Source organism: Micrasema longulum, unplaced genomic scaffold (genome assembly GCF_059751315.1).
Source record: "Micrasema longulum isolate JH-2025_06_02 unplaced genomic scaffold, ASM5975131v1 h1tg000978l, whole genome shotgun sequence".
In the NCBI taxonomy this organism is placed as follows: domain Eukaryota; kingdom Metazoa; phylum Arthropoda; class Insecta; order Trichoptera; family Brachycentridae; genus Micrasema; species Micrasema longulum.
In genome coordinates, this window is record NW_028278168.1 from 176590 (window position 1) to 191020 (window position 14431).

Consider the following 14431-nt stretch of genomic DNA (forward strand, 5'->3'; position numbering starts at 1 on the left):
TTCAGCTGCAATCAGTTTTGAGGTGAAATGAAAGTTTTCTCTCACAAAAACTTGTTTACTTCCTGGATTATCTGTCTTATACCACTTTAAATAGTTTTGTTTTATTGAATTGATAAAACACGAGTAACAGTACGAAACATTCGAGTAGGTATAAAAAGTAAAAAGCGCGGCAAAATTTTTACATTAACCATAGATGATTTGTGGTTCCATTTCTCAACCCGTGTATAATATAAGTGGCTAGGGTTTAGAAACCATCCGCCATAGACATTATATTCTGGGTTCCTACTAGACAAATTTCCAAAATAATAATTTAATTATTTTCCTATCAACCTAACGATCAATTCGCATAATTATATTGAACAACACTTACGTAAATAAATAAAGTTAAATGGATTCTTTATTTTATGTTTGGTGTCAATTATTTATCAACTTTTACATAAAAAAATGTTGACCTTTTAATAAAAAATTGCGGTGTAAAATATAATAGATTTTAATGCTAGATAATAAATTACCGTTAAAATATTATTCAAACGAAGAAATAAAACAAATCTATATTGGTTAACTCTTAGTGTTGAAATTTTCAATTGTAAGACCTACCTACTAACATTTTTTTCACTGTAACTTGATTAAATTTATATTATTAATAACCTTTAAACAAGCGGTACTACATACATGATTATGGGATTTATCTTCTAGTGACTTATACGAAAGGCATTCGAGTGTGAAATTTCACAATAGTGAAAATAATAATCTAACTTGATATTATTAAATTTATAAAAATACTTTAATGGGTATAACAGTTTTTGTTGCCATTCATCTTTGCGATATGTTCAAAACTGTCAAGAGGATAAATGACAATATCCAACAAATCGCGATATGCAAAATGAAAATTTTAAAACAGTAGCTCTTTTACTAGCGGATTAGAGTATGTGGAGAAAATACTTTTAGTACAATAGTGGTTTACCCATATATTTTAATTTTAGAGTTGTTTTTTAAAAAAAGCGATTTATGGTTTATAAGCAGAACTTTGGAATACACCACTGTCTCGGATTAATAACTCGTTTAAATTTCTGTTCGTTCCATTTTCATTTATGTGGTATTTTTTACTCATACTAAAAAACGTTTTTTTAATCATTCTAAACCAAACGCATTATAAAGAAAATTTATTTTACTGAAAAAAAAAATGTTAACCCTTACCTAGTTACATTATTTAATTTACGGATGAAAAATTATTATTTTACATAATAATGATAGTCATAAGTTTTATAATACGTTTACAAAATAAATCGTACCCCCATAGACGTTCAAAAACATTATTTGTCTATACTTTTTTAATGAACTGTCTGAAGAATGTAACAAAGATGTATATATTTATAATAAAGTTAATTGTCTTATTGTCTATGCTTTATATCTGTCAATTTTAAATACTTTTATTACTTTAGCAAAAATGATAACCTATATGATAACCCTTAAATACTGAGATATTAAGTAAGCTTTTGAGCTTCAATTGTACTCATAGTGTATATTGGGTAATTGGTTGAAATAGTTTCGGTCCGAGAATTTGCGATTTGTGCGTTTCTCCCTGGTGAGTAAACTTTATAATTTATTTTAAACTTTTCAGAAATAATGTTAAATAAATTATAAATTATTTATAATTTACAGAATAATTCGGAAATATAAAATAGTTAAGATGACACTGTTCAAAAGTGCGCCTTTGGTCAGATGCACACTGCAGCTGACATCACACCACTTTACCCAAAGCCCAAAAATGATTAACGGAAAATGTATACGCAGTATAAGTGTAAGCTGCGTGTCCCGGAGTACTCGAAAGTTTACAGATAAACACGAGTGGGTTGTACTAGATGGGGATTCGGGAACTGTGGGGATATCCAACTATGCGCAGGAGGCCTTGGGAGATGTAGTGTTCGCTCAGCTTCCTGAAGTCAACGCCGTTTTAGGGGCTAAGGAGGAGTGTGGTGCCTTGGAAAGTGTGAAGGCTGCCAGTGAACTCTATTCGCCCTTGAGCGGAATAGTTTTAGAAAAGAATAAAGAAGTAGAAACCACGCCGGGTTTAATCAATAAATCGTGTTATGAAAAAGGATGGCTCTTTAAGTTGAAACTTACTAAGCCAAATGAGCTAGAAGACCTGATGGACGAATCGCAGTATGAAGAATTTATAAAAAAAGATAGTCATTAATTATTTGTTGTGTTTGATACTGTATTTATCGATTATTTAATTTAATTTTTTTTCTTTGTTGAGTGAGCACATGTTCAAAACTAAATGTTATTGTAAAATAAATTATCTTGGTATCACTATGATACCTTTGGTGTATAATATTTATGGGTTAAGTTGTATAAATTTTTTCAACTTAATAGTTTTCTTTCTTCAGTAACTCAAATGTTTTAAAATATATTAATCAAACATTTTAAAGTATTTATACTTTACAGCCTCTTTACTCTTAATTAAATATTTGTGCCTGATTGAAATGTTTTTTTTATTATTTTTACTTATTTAATTAATACAGGTAGGGTTAAGATTTTCTCATTGTGATTCTACTTTTTGTCATGTCTTTTTTAGTATATGTTGGTCAGCCAGGAAAGAAAAAAATCAGACAAACTTGCTCATTTTGTATTGATGTACATGGAAGTAACAGTTTACAATGTTTTTTTAAAAAGTGAAATCGAAATTAATACACTTTATTAATGTTAAAATAATGACATTGGCGTTTTTATTAATTAAGTAACAGTGATAATTTTTTATTAGTTTAGTTTTAACAACAATATTTGTCTTTCTGTGTGTCTGAAGGTCAAAGCAACTTAAACACAAGTTTACACTTATCATCCCTTGGAATATCAAGAAACATAAATATTTGTATAGATATCACATTTAAAAACACTATCCTTGGGCAAATAATAACAATCTTGATGCTGTGTATTTACATTTAGGTGATAACAGAATGACTTATTTTGACAATTCATTCAATAATCAAGTGGACAGTAAACTTGTTATCTCTTTATGAATATGAATTATATTTATGTATTAAAATGAATGGTATTATATGGAGTTGATTATATAATCTTTCATGTCTGGGAAACATTCACAAAAATTAACAAAACTTAAGAAATAATATGGAATATATTTAAATGTAACAAAACATAGTTTTAGGATACACAATTTGCTGTTGTTGGTAACAATTACTATATAATTTTAATATTAAATTACCATTAGTCTCTTATTTAAAATATGATGTATTGATCACTTGCATTGCAGTAGAAAATCTGAAAAAAATAATTGGAGCAAATAGAAATAAGAATATGAAATAAATACAATATATTCTTACATTTAATCTGACTTAAAAATCTCACATTTTTGTGCAGGGTGTTTAAAGATATTTAGTAAGTACTTTCTGCTTAATAGATTATGATGATAAATTTTCAGTATCGATATAAATTTTTATGTTCCTGATGGTTATCTCCGACAGTGTCAGCACATACTGTTTTACTTCCCGGCTTCCAGAACCAACTTGCCTCAAGAGCCCGAAGAGCAGTCGGGCAGCTGAACATGATCACTTTGGAGATCGACATCTGTTTTTATGTTTAAGAGACAAATATTCTTGCTATTGGAGAGTAATATGCCTTCATAATATCGAGCCATTGCTCAAGGGTTCCTGTCCTGTATGTTGCCCCAATTTAACGCCTTAAATATTTTGTTTTGTAATGTTATTTTGGTCGAGTAAAAATGAATTTAAATTTGAAAAATATGCATCACTTTGGTGGTGATTGTATCTAAATTTAAATCTTACAAATAATAAAAATGCATATATTACCTACTATTTTCAATTATAATTAAAACAGATATTAACGTTTACGATAGTAATGATTAATTTTGATAGTAATGATTTCTCAGTAAAAATATTTGAATAGCCCGAATTTTGATAATGAGAAAACAGTTCTTTTTTTCTGTTGTTTCTCATTACTGAGAATCAGAGCCGGACCTAACACAGGTTCAGTTGGCACACAGGATCCGACATTTGCTTACAACGGATGGGAGAATAACATGATTGTATTAACCTCTACGAGAGTGAGTTTTTGAGAGAAAAAAGTGTATAAAAGAATTTTGTTGAAAATAAAAGAAGTTTATACATTTTTTCTAAATATTTACACCAATCATCCATAGGTGGCATTGCCATGTTCTTTTTATGAAAAAAATAAATGTAAGATTTTTGACAAACAGTGCCGTACAGTCGTCTATACTTTTTTATGAACAAATTATTTGAGGCGCACACAATACGACCACAGTTAATTTACAAACGTGTATATTCCCATCTCCTTTTAGTAAGTGACGGGGCGCCAAATCCCGTTAGGTCCGACGTTGCTAAGGATTGTTATCTTGATATTGATAACTCTAGTGAAATTCTGAGAGGCCATCATCATAGAGCACTGCATTGTTATACCAATTGCAACATATCTCGATCATCTGCTGCAGGAAGGAAAGGTGATCAGTCTCATGCTTCAGGTGTTCAGGGACAGTGAAAATTCCAGTGTAAAACAACATATTCAACATGTTTTTTATGTCGACCTTGTCAGGAATCGAACACTGGACCTCAAGCATGGTCGGTGAATGTGTGAAGATTTTCACTACGTAATCATTGTTCAGATTTTTTACCCGTTGAAGCCATTGAGTCGAAACTGTTAGTCAAGGATTACAGTTTTCCTACATATAATTGCATTATTAATCCGTCCAGACGCAGCCAAGTGTTAATTAAAATAAATACATACTGTCGATGATTGTGTTTAGTGCATTAATGGCCGGAGTATCCTTCATTTCCGAGATGGGATCTTTTCCGAGGTCACACAAGTACGCCAGGCGGGGGTCCAGTGGGAGGTGTCCCAGTACCCGCACTCCAATCCCCTCTATCCCCCTTCCTGCACTTTCTGTTGACTTGTCACGTGGAAATATTTCGCTCTCTGTCTGAAATTAATTTGTGAAAAAAAAAATTGCCAAAAAGATTGACAAAGCGAAACATAATTTTAAAAAAAACCCTAATTTTATTAAACATCATTTCTTAATCTGGATCAAGTGACGCATAGGGCACTGTATTAGTAGATACTCCAAATTAAGTATATCTGGATCATCTGTTATCGATAAGTTAGATGCATAGATAAGGTTATCAATCTTACGCTTCAGATGCCAGTCGATAAAATATTGCAGTGCAGAACCACTGTAAATTTATTCTGGATAATTTTTGTACCATTTTTGTGAAAGTATTTCATAATATATTCGTTCAGGAATTGAACCTAGCACCTCAAGCATTGTAGGTAAACAAGCCAACCACTACACTATGAGGCGGACTTATCTCCACTCGATTTCCTCATTCAGGATGTTTACCTGAGAGTTCAGAGTTGAAAGAGTTACTTATTTATAATTTTATTAAATATCGATAACTTTTTAAAAACATATATCCTCATCAGTAGCGTGCCTAGGGTTTACGAGTAAGGCAAGCCCATATATATATTTTTAAATCCACATGTGGGATAGGATATTCTTTCTGTTTTCGTTTAAATAAACGAAATAAAGAAAACACAATATTATTTTATATAAAGTAATTCCTCAGATATCAACCATTACCAATAAGTAACATTAATAAAATATAGCATGCGTAGAGTTGAATAATAGTCATCGGAACCCATAGATGCATAAATATAATAAAGATAAATTATAATTGATATAAAATATTGGAAAAGGAAAAGGATAGTAGATAGGCAAATAAAAAAGAAACGTCGGCCATCTCCGAATTCTTTTCATATATGACGTTTGCACAAAATGAAGTAAATTATCATAAATCTTAACCAGTACGGGTCTTTAATCAATGAAGATAAAAATAACCGTTTAAAATTATCAAATTCCGCAAAAAAGAGCATAATAAACAATCGTAAAGTTTGTTCGATACGAAATACAAGATACGCTCTCTGCCAACTTTACCTTAAAGAAGCTGGCTTCAGATTCCCATATAAAACTCAATGAATGAATTTATGAGTTTACTGTTTGTTTACATGCGAATTGCACCGTGAAATAAGCCCCATAAGAACCCCACGTGCGAGAGCGAGATAAGAAGACATAGTGTCGTTCGCGCACACGGATTTCATACGGTTCGGATCTCGGGATGCGTACAGTACCAACGTCGAACAGATCTCTAATTCTCATTTGGCGCGAAATTTAAACAACGAAATGAATTATTTTTAAGCGTTTGGTCCAGATTTGGTAATTTTGAAATAAAATTAATAGGCAAGCCCGGCTTATGGGCTTCTATGGAAATACCGCCACTGATCCTCATCATGGTGGTGAAAAGAAGTAAGCCACGACATCGTAGTTTTGAGAAAAATAACTTTGAAGTTGACTAGACCTTTAGGAAATATTAATTCTGAAATATAGCATTTTGTTATATAAAGAAATATAAGATATTACCCTAAACAATGATATATACTAAAGAAATGGAAAGATTAAGCAATATGCATGTGTAATGAGAAAGGTCAGTATATGGGTTTACGTTAAACTATAAAAAAACTGCTTATTTTATTGAAAGCTCTACTAAATTACGTCTTTAAAGGAAATTGATAAACTGTTACCCATTAAAAGTTCAAGGTCTAATTCCTCTTCAACTGAATAAAATAAGCAGTTATTTCATCATCCTGTAAACAGAACAAAAATGACTTAAGCGGTGTTGTTAGCTAAGCGACAATATGCTCCACCTTGGGAGTGGACATGGTAAGTATATATTGTATTAATTCGAAGAAACAATTAGTTTTTTTCATAGTAAAATTTTGATGACTTAAAAAAAGTAGCCATTTTAAAATACAATTGACTTAAAAACATTTACCCTGTGACCACAGAATTATTTGTGTCATATTTTTTACTTACTTTGCATTTGGGACAAACAAATGATGACATGTTTTCTATAATCCCTAAAATAGGTATTCCAAGTTTCTTGCAGAATGTGATTTCCTTACGAACGTCCAACAACGAGAGTTCTTGCGGAGTTGTCACTAATATTGCTCCCGCTAATCCCGAATCTTCTCCATTACTTAAATATGTTACCAAGGAAAGGTGTTCATCAGACGTGCCTATTAAAAATAAAACAATCTAAAGTGAGCAATTGAATTTAATCACTCACCATACTTTTTAGTATTTAATAATAAACTCATTATTTGATTACTGATAATATTTTAAGAAAAACGACTCAAATCTTTTAACTTATATTTGTCAAAAGAAATTAAATCTTCACATTTATTGTTTTATAAAGTTAATTAATATTGGAAATAAAGAGGTAAAAAAAAACCACAAAGTTATTTACGAAAAGAGAGTGATCACAGAAATTGGTTGGAAACTAAAAAAAAATATCTAAATATGTACTTTTAAGACAGGTTTGAACGGGTTGTGGTCCTGTGGCTAGTGTTGCGGACTCACGGATCAGAGGTCCAAGGTTCGAACCCCACTCTACAGTAACTTGATTACCATATTCTAATAGTGAGTTATTTACAACTCGTTAAAAATGACTCCAAAATTGGAATATTTGTGTAAATCATAAGAATGCAAATGTAACTTTAAAAAATAAAAAAATATGCATACAACTGCGTATAACTAAAATATAAAAATTATAATAAAAATTACAATTCAGAGGAGCCTCTTACAGTGATAAAAATAAAAGTTTTTTTTTTTTTTGGCAATTCATCCTATGAAAGATGATTTCTGCCATCCACGTAGATGATTTGATGTAGACTGGGGTTTTTAATGTACTATCAACACTATGTAGAAAAACCAATCCAATTTGTAAGTGACCAAAAGTTTAAACTCCTACAATAATGGGCATCTTTTATAAAAGTATTTATTTTTGTATTATATAATATTATAATAATAATATCAGTCGTCTTTTATTTCTATAATTAATTAGAAAACAAATATTTTTTTGACATCCAAACTCAACTGTTGTCACCAAAACCCCTGACATTTTATTCTATTATTTTATGAAATAATAGAATAAAATAATAATACTTAATAATGTGTGTATAATTGCATGCATATGTTTATACACTTATTTATAAAAAAATGTTTTATATGCCTTCATTTACTTTTTGAAATACATATATAAGTATTTTGTATTTCAACTATTAATATTGTAATCCCACAGCAAGTACAAGAGGTTGCTTCTTTTTTAGTGTGGTATTTCGTTTCGTTTTTTGTTTCTGTACTTTTGCTTTTTATGTATTTCTTTTTGTTAACGTGTTGTAACTTTATATTATATTAAATAAAATAAAAAATATATATATTCATGTAGTTATAAGACAGATAGAAATAAAAAATTAAAAAAAGAATTGTGAAAATACATTTTTTAAATATACATAATCCATTTTCTAAATTAGTTAAATTATTACCTGGTGGAGTATCTATTAGTAGGAAATCCAATTGGCCCCAATCAACTTCAGTCAAAAATTGTTTTATCATTCCTGAAATATTATCAAGAATAAAGTTTAAATTATTTTCAGTAGAAAATATGTAATCATGTTTGGTATTATTTCATTCACATTATAAATTAATATTTTTTTTTACAAAATTCAATTGACCTAGAAACTGAAGGTAAACGACCATAGACAACGACGTGTGTTTGCTGAATGGGCTCTGTAGCAGTTGGAAGCTGACCCTAATTTTCATCGAAAAATCATCTTCAGCGATGAGGTCCATTTCTGGATGAATGGGTACGTCAACAAACAAAATTGTCAAATTTGGGATGATACCAATCCACATGAGATCCAAGAGCGTCCAATGCATCCCGAAAAACTCACTGTTAGGTGTGGATTTTGGGCTGGCAGCCTCACCGATCCATATTTCTTTGAGAATGACGTTGGCCAGGCTATCACCGTCAACGGCGAGCGCTATAGGGTGATGATTACCAACTTCTTTTGGCCTAAATTGGATGATATGGACACCAACGACATGTGGTTTCAACAAGACGAAGCTACATGCCATACAGCTCATGCCTTATTGGTCATTGGACATTCTGCAAGAGTGATTTGAGGGCATAGTTATCTCACGTGGAGGTATTGTGAACTGGCTACCGAGATCGTGCGATTTGACCCTGTTAGATTTTTCTTTAGTCGCAGGTCTATGCAAATAAGCCACAAACCACAGCGGTCCTCAAAGCCAACACAACCCATGCTATCGGCCAAACTCAGCCTGATTTATGCTCCAGAATCATGGAAAATTTGACATTTCGGATGCGCGCGACCTAGAGAAACCGCAGTAGACATTTGAACGATGTTATATGCCATACATAATGGCATCGATAGACCTTTCAAACGAATAAAAAAATTCGATGATGTCTCATACACACTTTGCTTTATTTTAATTTCAAGGTAAAAAGCGCTTAATGAAAGACCCTTTATAAGTAAAATAATAAAGTGCTTTAACAAACCATTCTTCTTTGGACCCCTCCAAATTATGGCATCATCAGGGCTACTAAGTAAAAATCCTATTGACATTAGTGAGAGATTGTCTTCGATATACTACAAAAATAAACACTTCTTTTAATTTACATAACCTACAGTATATTTTTATATTCATACGGCTAAATATGGTATGTTATAAATTGGGTTAAAAATTGATAAGAGAATTTACCACAGGTGACCACCCTGATCCAGAATGATGAACTTGTTCCCCTGAAGCTCCCAAAACCCTCGGCTGACTTGGTCCACATATGTCCACATCCAAAACTCCAATCTGAGAATAAAATGTTGAGTCGAAATATTTTGGGTATGTCTTAGTGTTGTAGATAACTACTGGATTTTACCCCCTAGGTTTATTAAGATTGATAAAAATTATAACAAAAATTGAGAATTTTTTTTAAATGGTGAATGTTACAGTGTGTAAACACTTATACCAGTTAATGACAGGATATTGGTTTGATGATGATGATGATGAATAAAGATATAAATTATTTTAACATGAAGGGAAAAATATTTTTGAAATTGCTTATTTATAATACAGTCGAATTTGGTTATTAGGAGGAAGACGGGACCAACTGAATTAGCTTGTTATACCAGATAAAGGTTTATTAAATCCAATCGCCATGGCATATTGTCACAATTGAAAATGATAATAAATGCTTTCAACCATACCACTTTCTAAATTTCAAATTCAGATAATAAACATACGTATTTTTTCACAATATTGACAATGTGATAAGGATAGAGAAAACTTTTACACACTTCAACATATTTCGCACTACGTTCTATTTTACAAATAATTGCAACTTTTGCAAATTGAAACACTTCCGCTTGTTAATAGTCATGTTTACAATTCAAGGGTTAGGCTTTAACTGATTTGACATCACCCACTTGTAATGTTCATTATGCGTTGACCATAGAACATTAAAAAAAACGTTGTAAAAACCCCCGAAACAAGGACGTCATTCATAAACTACAAAAGAAGTTGTAAATTGTAATGGAGTGCCGAGCCTGTGCTTACTAAGTTTACAAAGCTTGGATTTATTACATGCAATTTCAACCACATACTTTGTCAATGTTGTCAGCAAAAACACCAATTAGGTACTTAGACACTTACATAGTATCATAAATGTAAACCGATCCCAACGCCCAGCGGCATCGGTAATAAGTTAGTCTCCCATTTAAACTTTATTACTTAGGTTCTTATTTCGAAAATGATGTTTTAAAACAATTGAGTTTTTGCTCAACTGTTGACAATATTTTTGTTCGGTATGTCCGAAAAGAAGCTTGTTATAAAAGTTAATAAATGTATGGAGAAAACCACAAACTAAAATGTTTACTAATGTTTCCTCATTATAACTGAGATCTCGCTAATTAGTGATCGTTATAACCAAGTTCGACTGTATATTATGTATTCAAATACTATAACAACTAATAAAATAAGTGCCTATTCAAGCTCTTGTCAATACATTTAATTTTATTATTAGAATCTTGATGCCTTTGGTTGAGAGTTGGTTGGAAATTAATGTGATCTTTGGGATGAAAATAACCTACCATTTATTGATTTTTCATAGAAAATAAAACACTAAAATGAGACTGTCTAACATATTACAACAGAGACGGAAAACATTTTAGAGAATGGAATATGCTCTAGGCATTTACAGTGCTTATGACCTGTCATTGGCTTAAGTGGCCATATTACACACTACGTAACATTCACAATTCTGCCTATATTTGAACACCTGTATTTCTTCAATACTTCCATCTGTTGAGTTTTTAGATAAATCTCACCCGCATCAACAGAAGTTTTAGGTCACAAGAATGTTGAGTTCTATGGTGAAATAATTATAGAAATATTTCAAATTGTACATAGTTAGACATAGATTATTTTAACATTAGCAATTTAACTTTTTCAAGTTATATAAAATAAAACAAAGAATTTATGATAAAAATCAAATTTACAAAAGCAGATATTATCAAAATAATCCATTATTTTGAAAATCAATACAAAAAGGTTTCATAATGTGATAGAGTAGTGGTGTAGGACTATTATTAGGAAGGATTGAAACTTGACCTAAATAAGTATTGCCATTCTGTACTAGGGGATAGGGTGGTATGGGTACCAGCCTGTAACAGCCACCAAACTAGAACAACCTTCATAAAATAATATGCATTTTTTTCAGTACGGATTCTGTTAGTGTTCGGAGAGTCACATTTCCAAAATAAATATGATTTTTGGAAATTCCAATGAAGTACGGAGTAGGTATAACCGGGTAAGTTATATTTAGCTACATATTATAGCTCATAGGTTTACCGAAGGAAGTCACTGAGTAACAATTTGGTTAAAACAGAGTTACATAATGGTTTATGGATAGTAATATACTTATTTCATTACTTTATAATGTGATTTATTATTTCAATCACTCAAAACATTTTAAAGGGAATAATCACAAGATTTGGACATCGATATTGCCTATTTTTTTCTTCTGAAGGTTGTTTTAAGTGCACAAATTACAAAAAATATTTGAATATAAATAATGTCATAATATTTTATGTGTTTTTCTTTATTGTTTAATATGTTCTAACATTACATTTGTGAAAAACTTTGACTGGATGAATGTACTATTTTTTTTACATTTTATTATTTTTTTATGTAACATCTATTGTTTTTCCAAATAAAATATAAAATTCATAAATATAAATATATTATTTATCTATTTTAGGCAATTTTGCTACCTAATATTGACGTTAAAATATGTCCCAAGTGCACATAAACCTGTCCATGACCCACATATAATATAAACACATTTATTTATTTAACATTTTGTACATTCATATTTGTCGATGAAGGATAAGATCTTACTTTAACCTATTAAAATAGTACATTAGAGTTTACTTTATCATGTTTATATTTATGAAAATGTTCTCAAAAAACAATTAATTTAATGAATATTTTATACAAATTTGTTATCTTTTTTTAATTAAGTGGTACAAATAAGCAAAGGCAACTGAAATAGAATATTCAGGGTTTGTGAGATTTGGATATCCGTGTAAGAATATAAGTTTTCTCTATAAATCATTATTGTTTAATTTGTTGTTTCTAAACATGAAAATACTGTCTTTCATATTGTCTATTATAAAAACAACACGGTGAAAACTAATTAATGTTTTTTCTTTAGACATTTCAACGTTTCATTACAATTTATTGTAGCCCAAAAGTAGTAATGTAATTTAGCAAGTAAAGTTGTAAAAAGTCCAACTCACATTTTTTTCGGGGTATTTAGCAGCTAAAGCTCGCCCAAGCAAAGCAGAAAGGGTGCTTTTCCCTACTCCACCTTTCCCTGATAGTATTAAGACTTTGTGTTTTACGTTGGCAAGCCTTTCTTTTACTTGCGCTATTCCGGGGTCAGGTCCTTTAGCTTCACCTGAAAATATAATAACAATTCCAAAGACACAGAGCTTAGCTTCATTACAGTAATCACTATTCATCCACACTTCCTATCACTTATCTTCAGTTAGCTTTTTATTTTCCTGAAGTTTAAAGTGACCAACTCTAAGTGCTCATTCTACAGTATATAATATTAAAATAAAACTATATAACTTAGAGTAAAGATACAGTGTATGTACAGGATATGGTGCAATAATATGAAACCTGTCGATAAGTTATAAAACTTGAAGCAACTCTCTCTCGCGTACAATAAGTTTTTCTGGGTTATTATGCCATATGTCATTTGACACACGGCATAAAAACACAGAAAAACTCATTGTGCATCTGAACGGCCATGAAAATCTAAGAAGTTTAATCAACTGGAGAATATTTAATTTAATCAAACTAGTTAAAATTCTGAATCAGTGAAAATACATTGGTGTAAGTTTCGATCCTGCGTATTATAATCACTGTCAGATTATAAACTGCATAATTCTAAAAAAAATATTTATGAATCTCTAAGAAGAAAGAATCCTTATGAAGGATTATCATCTCAACACCATGTATGGTCTTATTATTTTAAAATACAGGAGAGTCGGCAAGACTTAATTGTACTTCAATTGTCTTCATAGGAAGATATCCATTGTTGCCAATATAACCACTATACTAAAAGGTAAATGTTGCATAAAATACTATTCCTTGAAGACTTGAAATCTTTGGCAATTCAATATCAAAATTATTACAAAACCGTTCTTCTTTTTATATTTTCAACACAGAACTCTCAGATATTTATACAAATATTAAAGTAAGTAAAGTAGTATAGATTATAATATTATTTTACCTGATGAACAAATATTTTGATTTGGGCAACCAGCGCAAGCTGAAGCTTTTCCAGCATCTTCGCTTTGAGTTCCCGGACAGTCTAAATGAAAAAAGTTACTTAGTTATAAAAATAAAGATGTCCTAATAATTAATGATTTAGACTTCGGAGCAACATAGATTAATTTATATAACAGCTTTAACTAGTTACTACATAATCTAGGTATGTGACAAACAAGTTACAGAAATGACAGTAGTTGATGAAAACATTAAGGCTATGCCAGAGATTATTATACGTTAAAAAAAACAGTAGATAATGCCTAAATTTGGAGACAAAGATTTAGAATATAAACATGCTTCATTTACAAGTAAAAAATACTTACGCTCTGGTATTCCTGTATTATCAGACATTTTTATATATTTAAAAAAAACAGGTAATCTTTAAAATTAATCGATATGCTGTATAAAATTAAAGTATGCAGAAGCAAAAAAGTAAAATTGAATACGAAATATGACAGATCAAGCTCCGCACCACATTATGAATTATGACAATCTGACATCTGACAGCTGACAGCAGTTATCCCTGACGAGGTACAGCCGTACAGGCACGAGTAATGAAAATAAAAAGTATCTACCTACATACCTTCATCAATTTTATTTTTTATTTTATGAATGTGTTATGTATTT

General features: G+C 30.7%; 2 protein-coding genes across 3 annotated transcripts; one reads left to right on the forward strand and one right to left on the reverse strand.

Annotated features, from left to right (window-relative positions):
* The first annotated feature begins 1399 nt into the window (after positions 1-1399).
* On the forward strand, positions 1400-2487 carry ppl (glycine cleavage system H protein, mitochondrial). Of its 2 annotated transcripts, none has more exons than XM_088232391.1 (2): positions 1400-1585; positions 1686-2487. In XM_088232391.1, exon 2 carries the CDS (start codon positions 1691-1693, stop codon positions 2195-2197), a length of 507 nt encoding a protein of 168 aa, XP_088088517.1. In that variant the 5' UTR covers positions 1400-1585; positions 1686-1690; the 3' UTR covers positions 2198-2487. The 2 variants fall into 2 exon arrangements, with proteins under 2 accessions (XP_088088517.1, XP_088088516.1); XM_088232390.1 differs by having other exon boundaries at positions 1401-1585; positions 1663-2487.
* Positions 2488-2615: 128 nt separating this feature from the next.
* Nubp1 (NUBP iron-sulfur cluster assembly factor 1) lies at positions 2616-14334 on the reverse strand. Its single transcript, XM_088232388.1, has 9 exons — positions 14128-14334; positions 13767-13847; positions 12763-12923; positions 9671-9772; positions 9468-9558; positions 8431-8502; positions 6920-7122; positions 4780-4972; positions 2616-3279 (listed from the first exon to the last, which is right to left on the reverse strand). The coding sequence occupies exons 1-9, from the start codon at positions 14153-14155 to the stop codon at positions 3257-3259; spliced, it is 954 nt and encodes a 317-aa protein (XP_088088514.1). The 5' UTR covers positions 14156-14334; the 3' UTR covers positions 2616-3256.
* Positions 14335-14431: the final 97 nt, after the last annotated feature.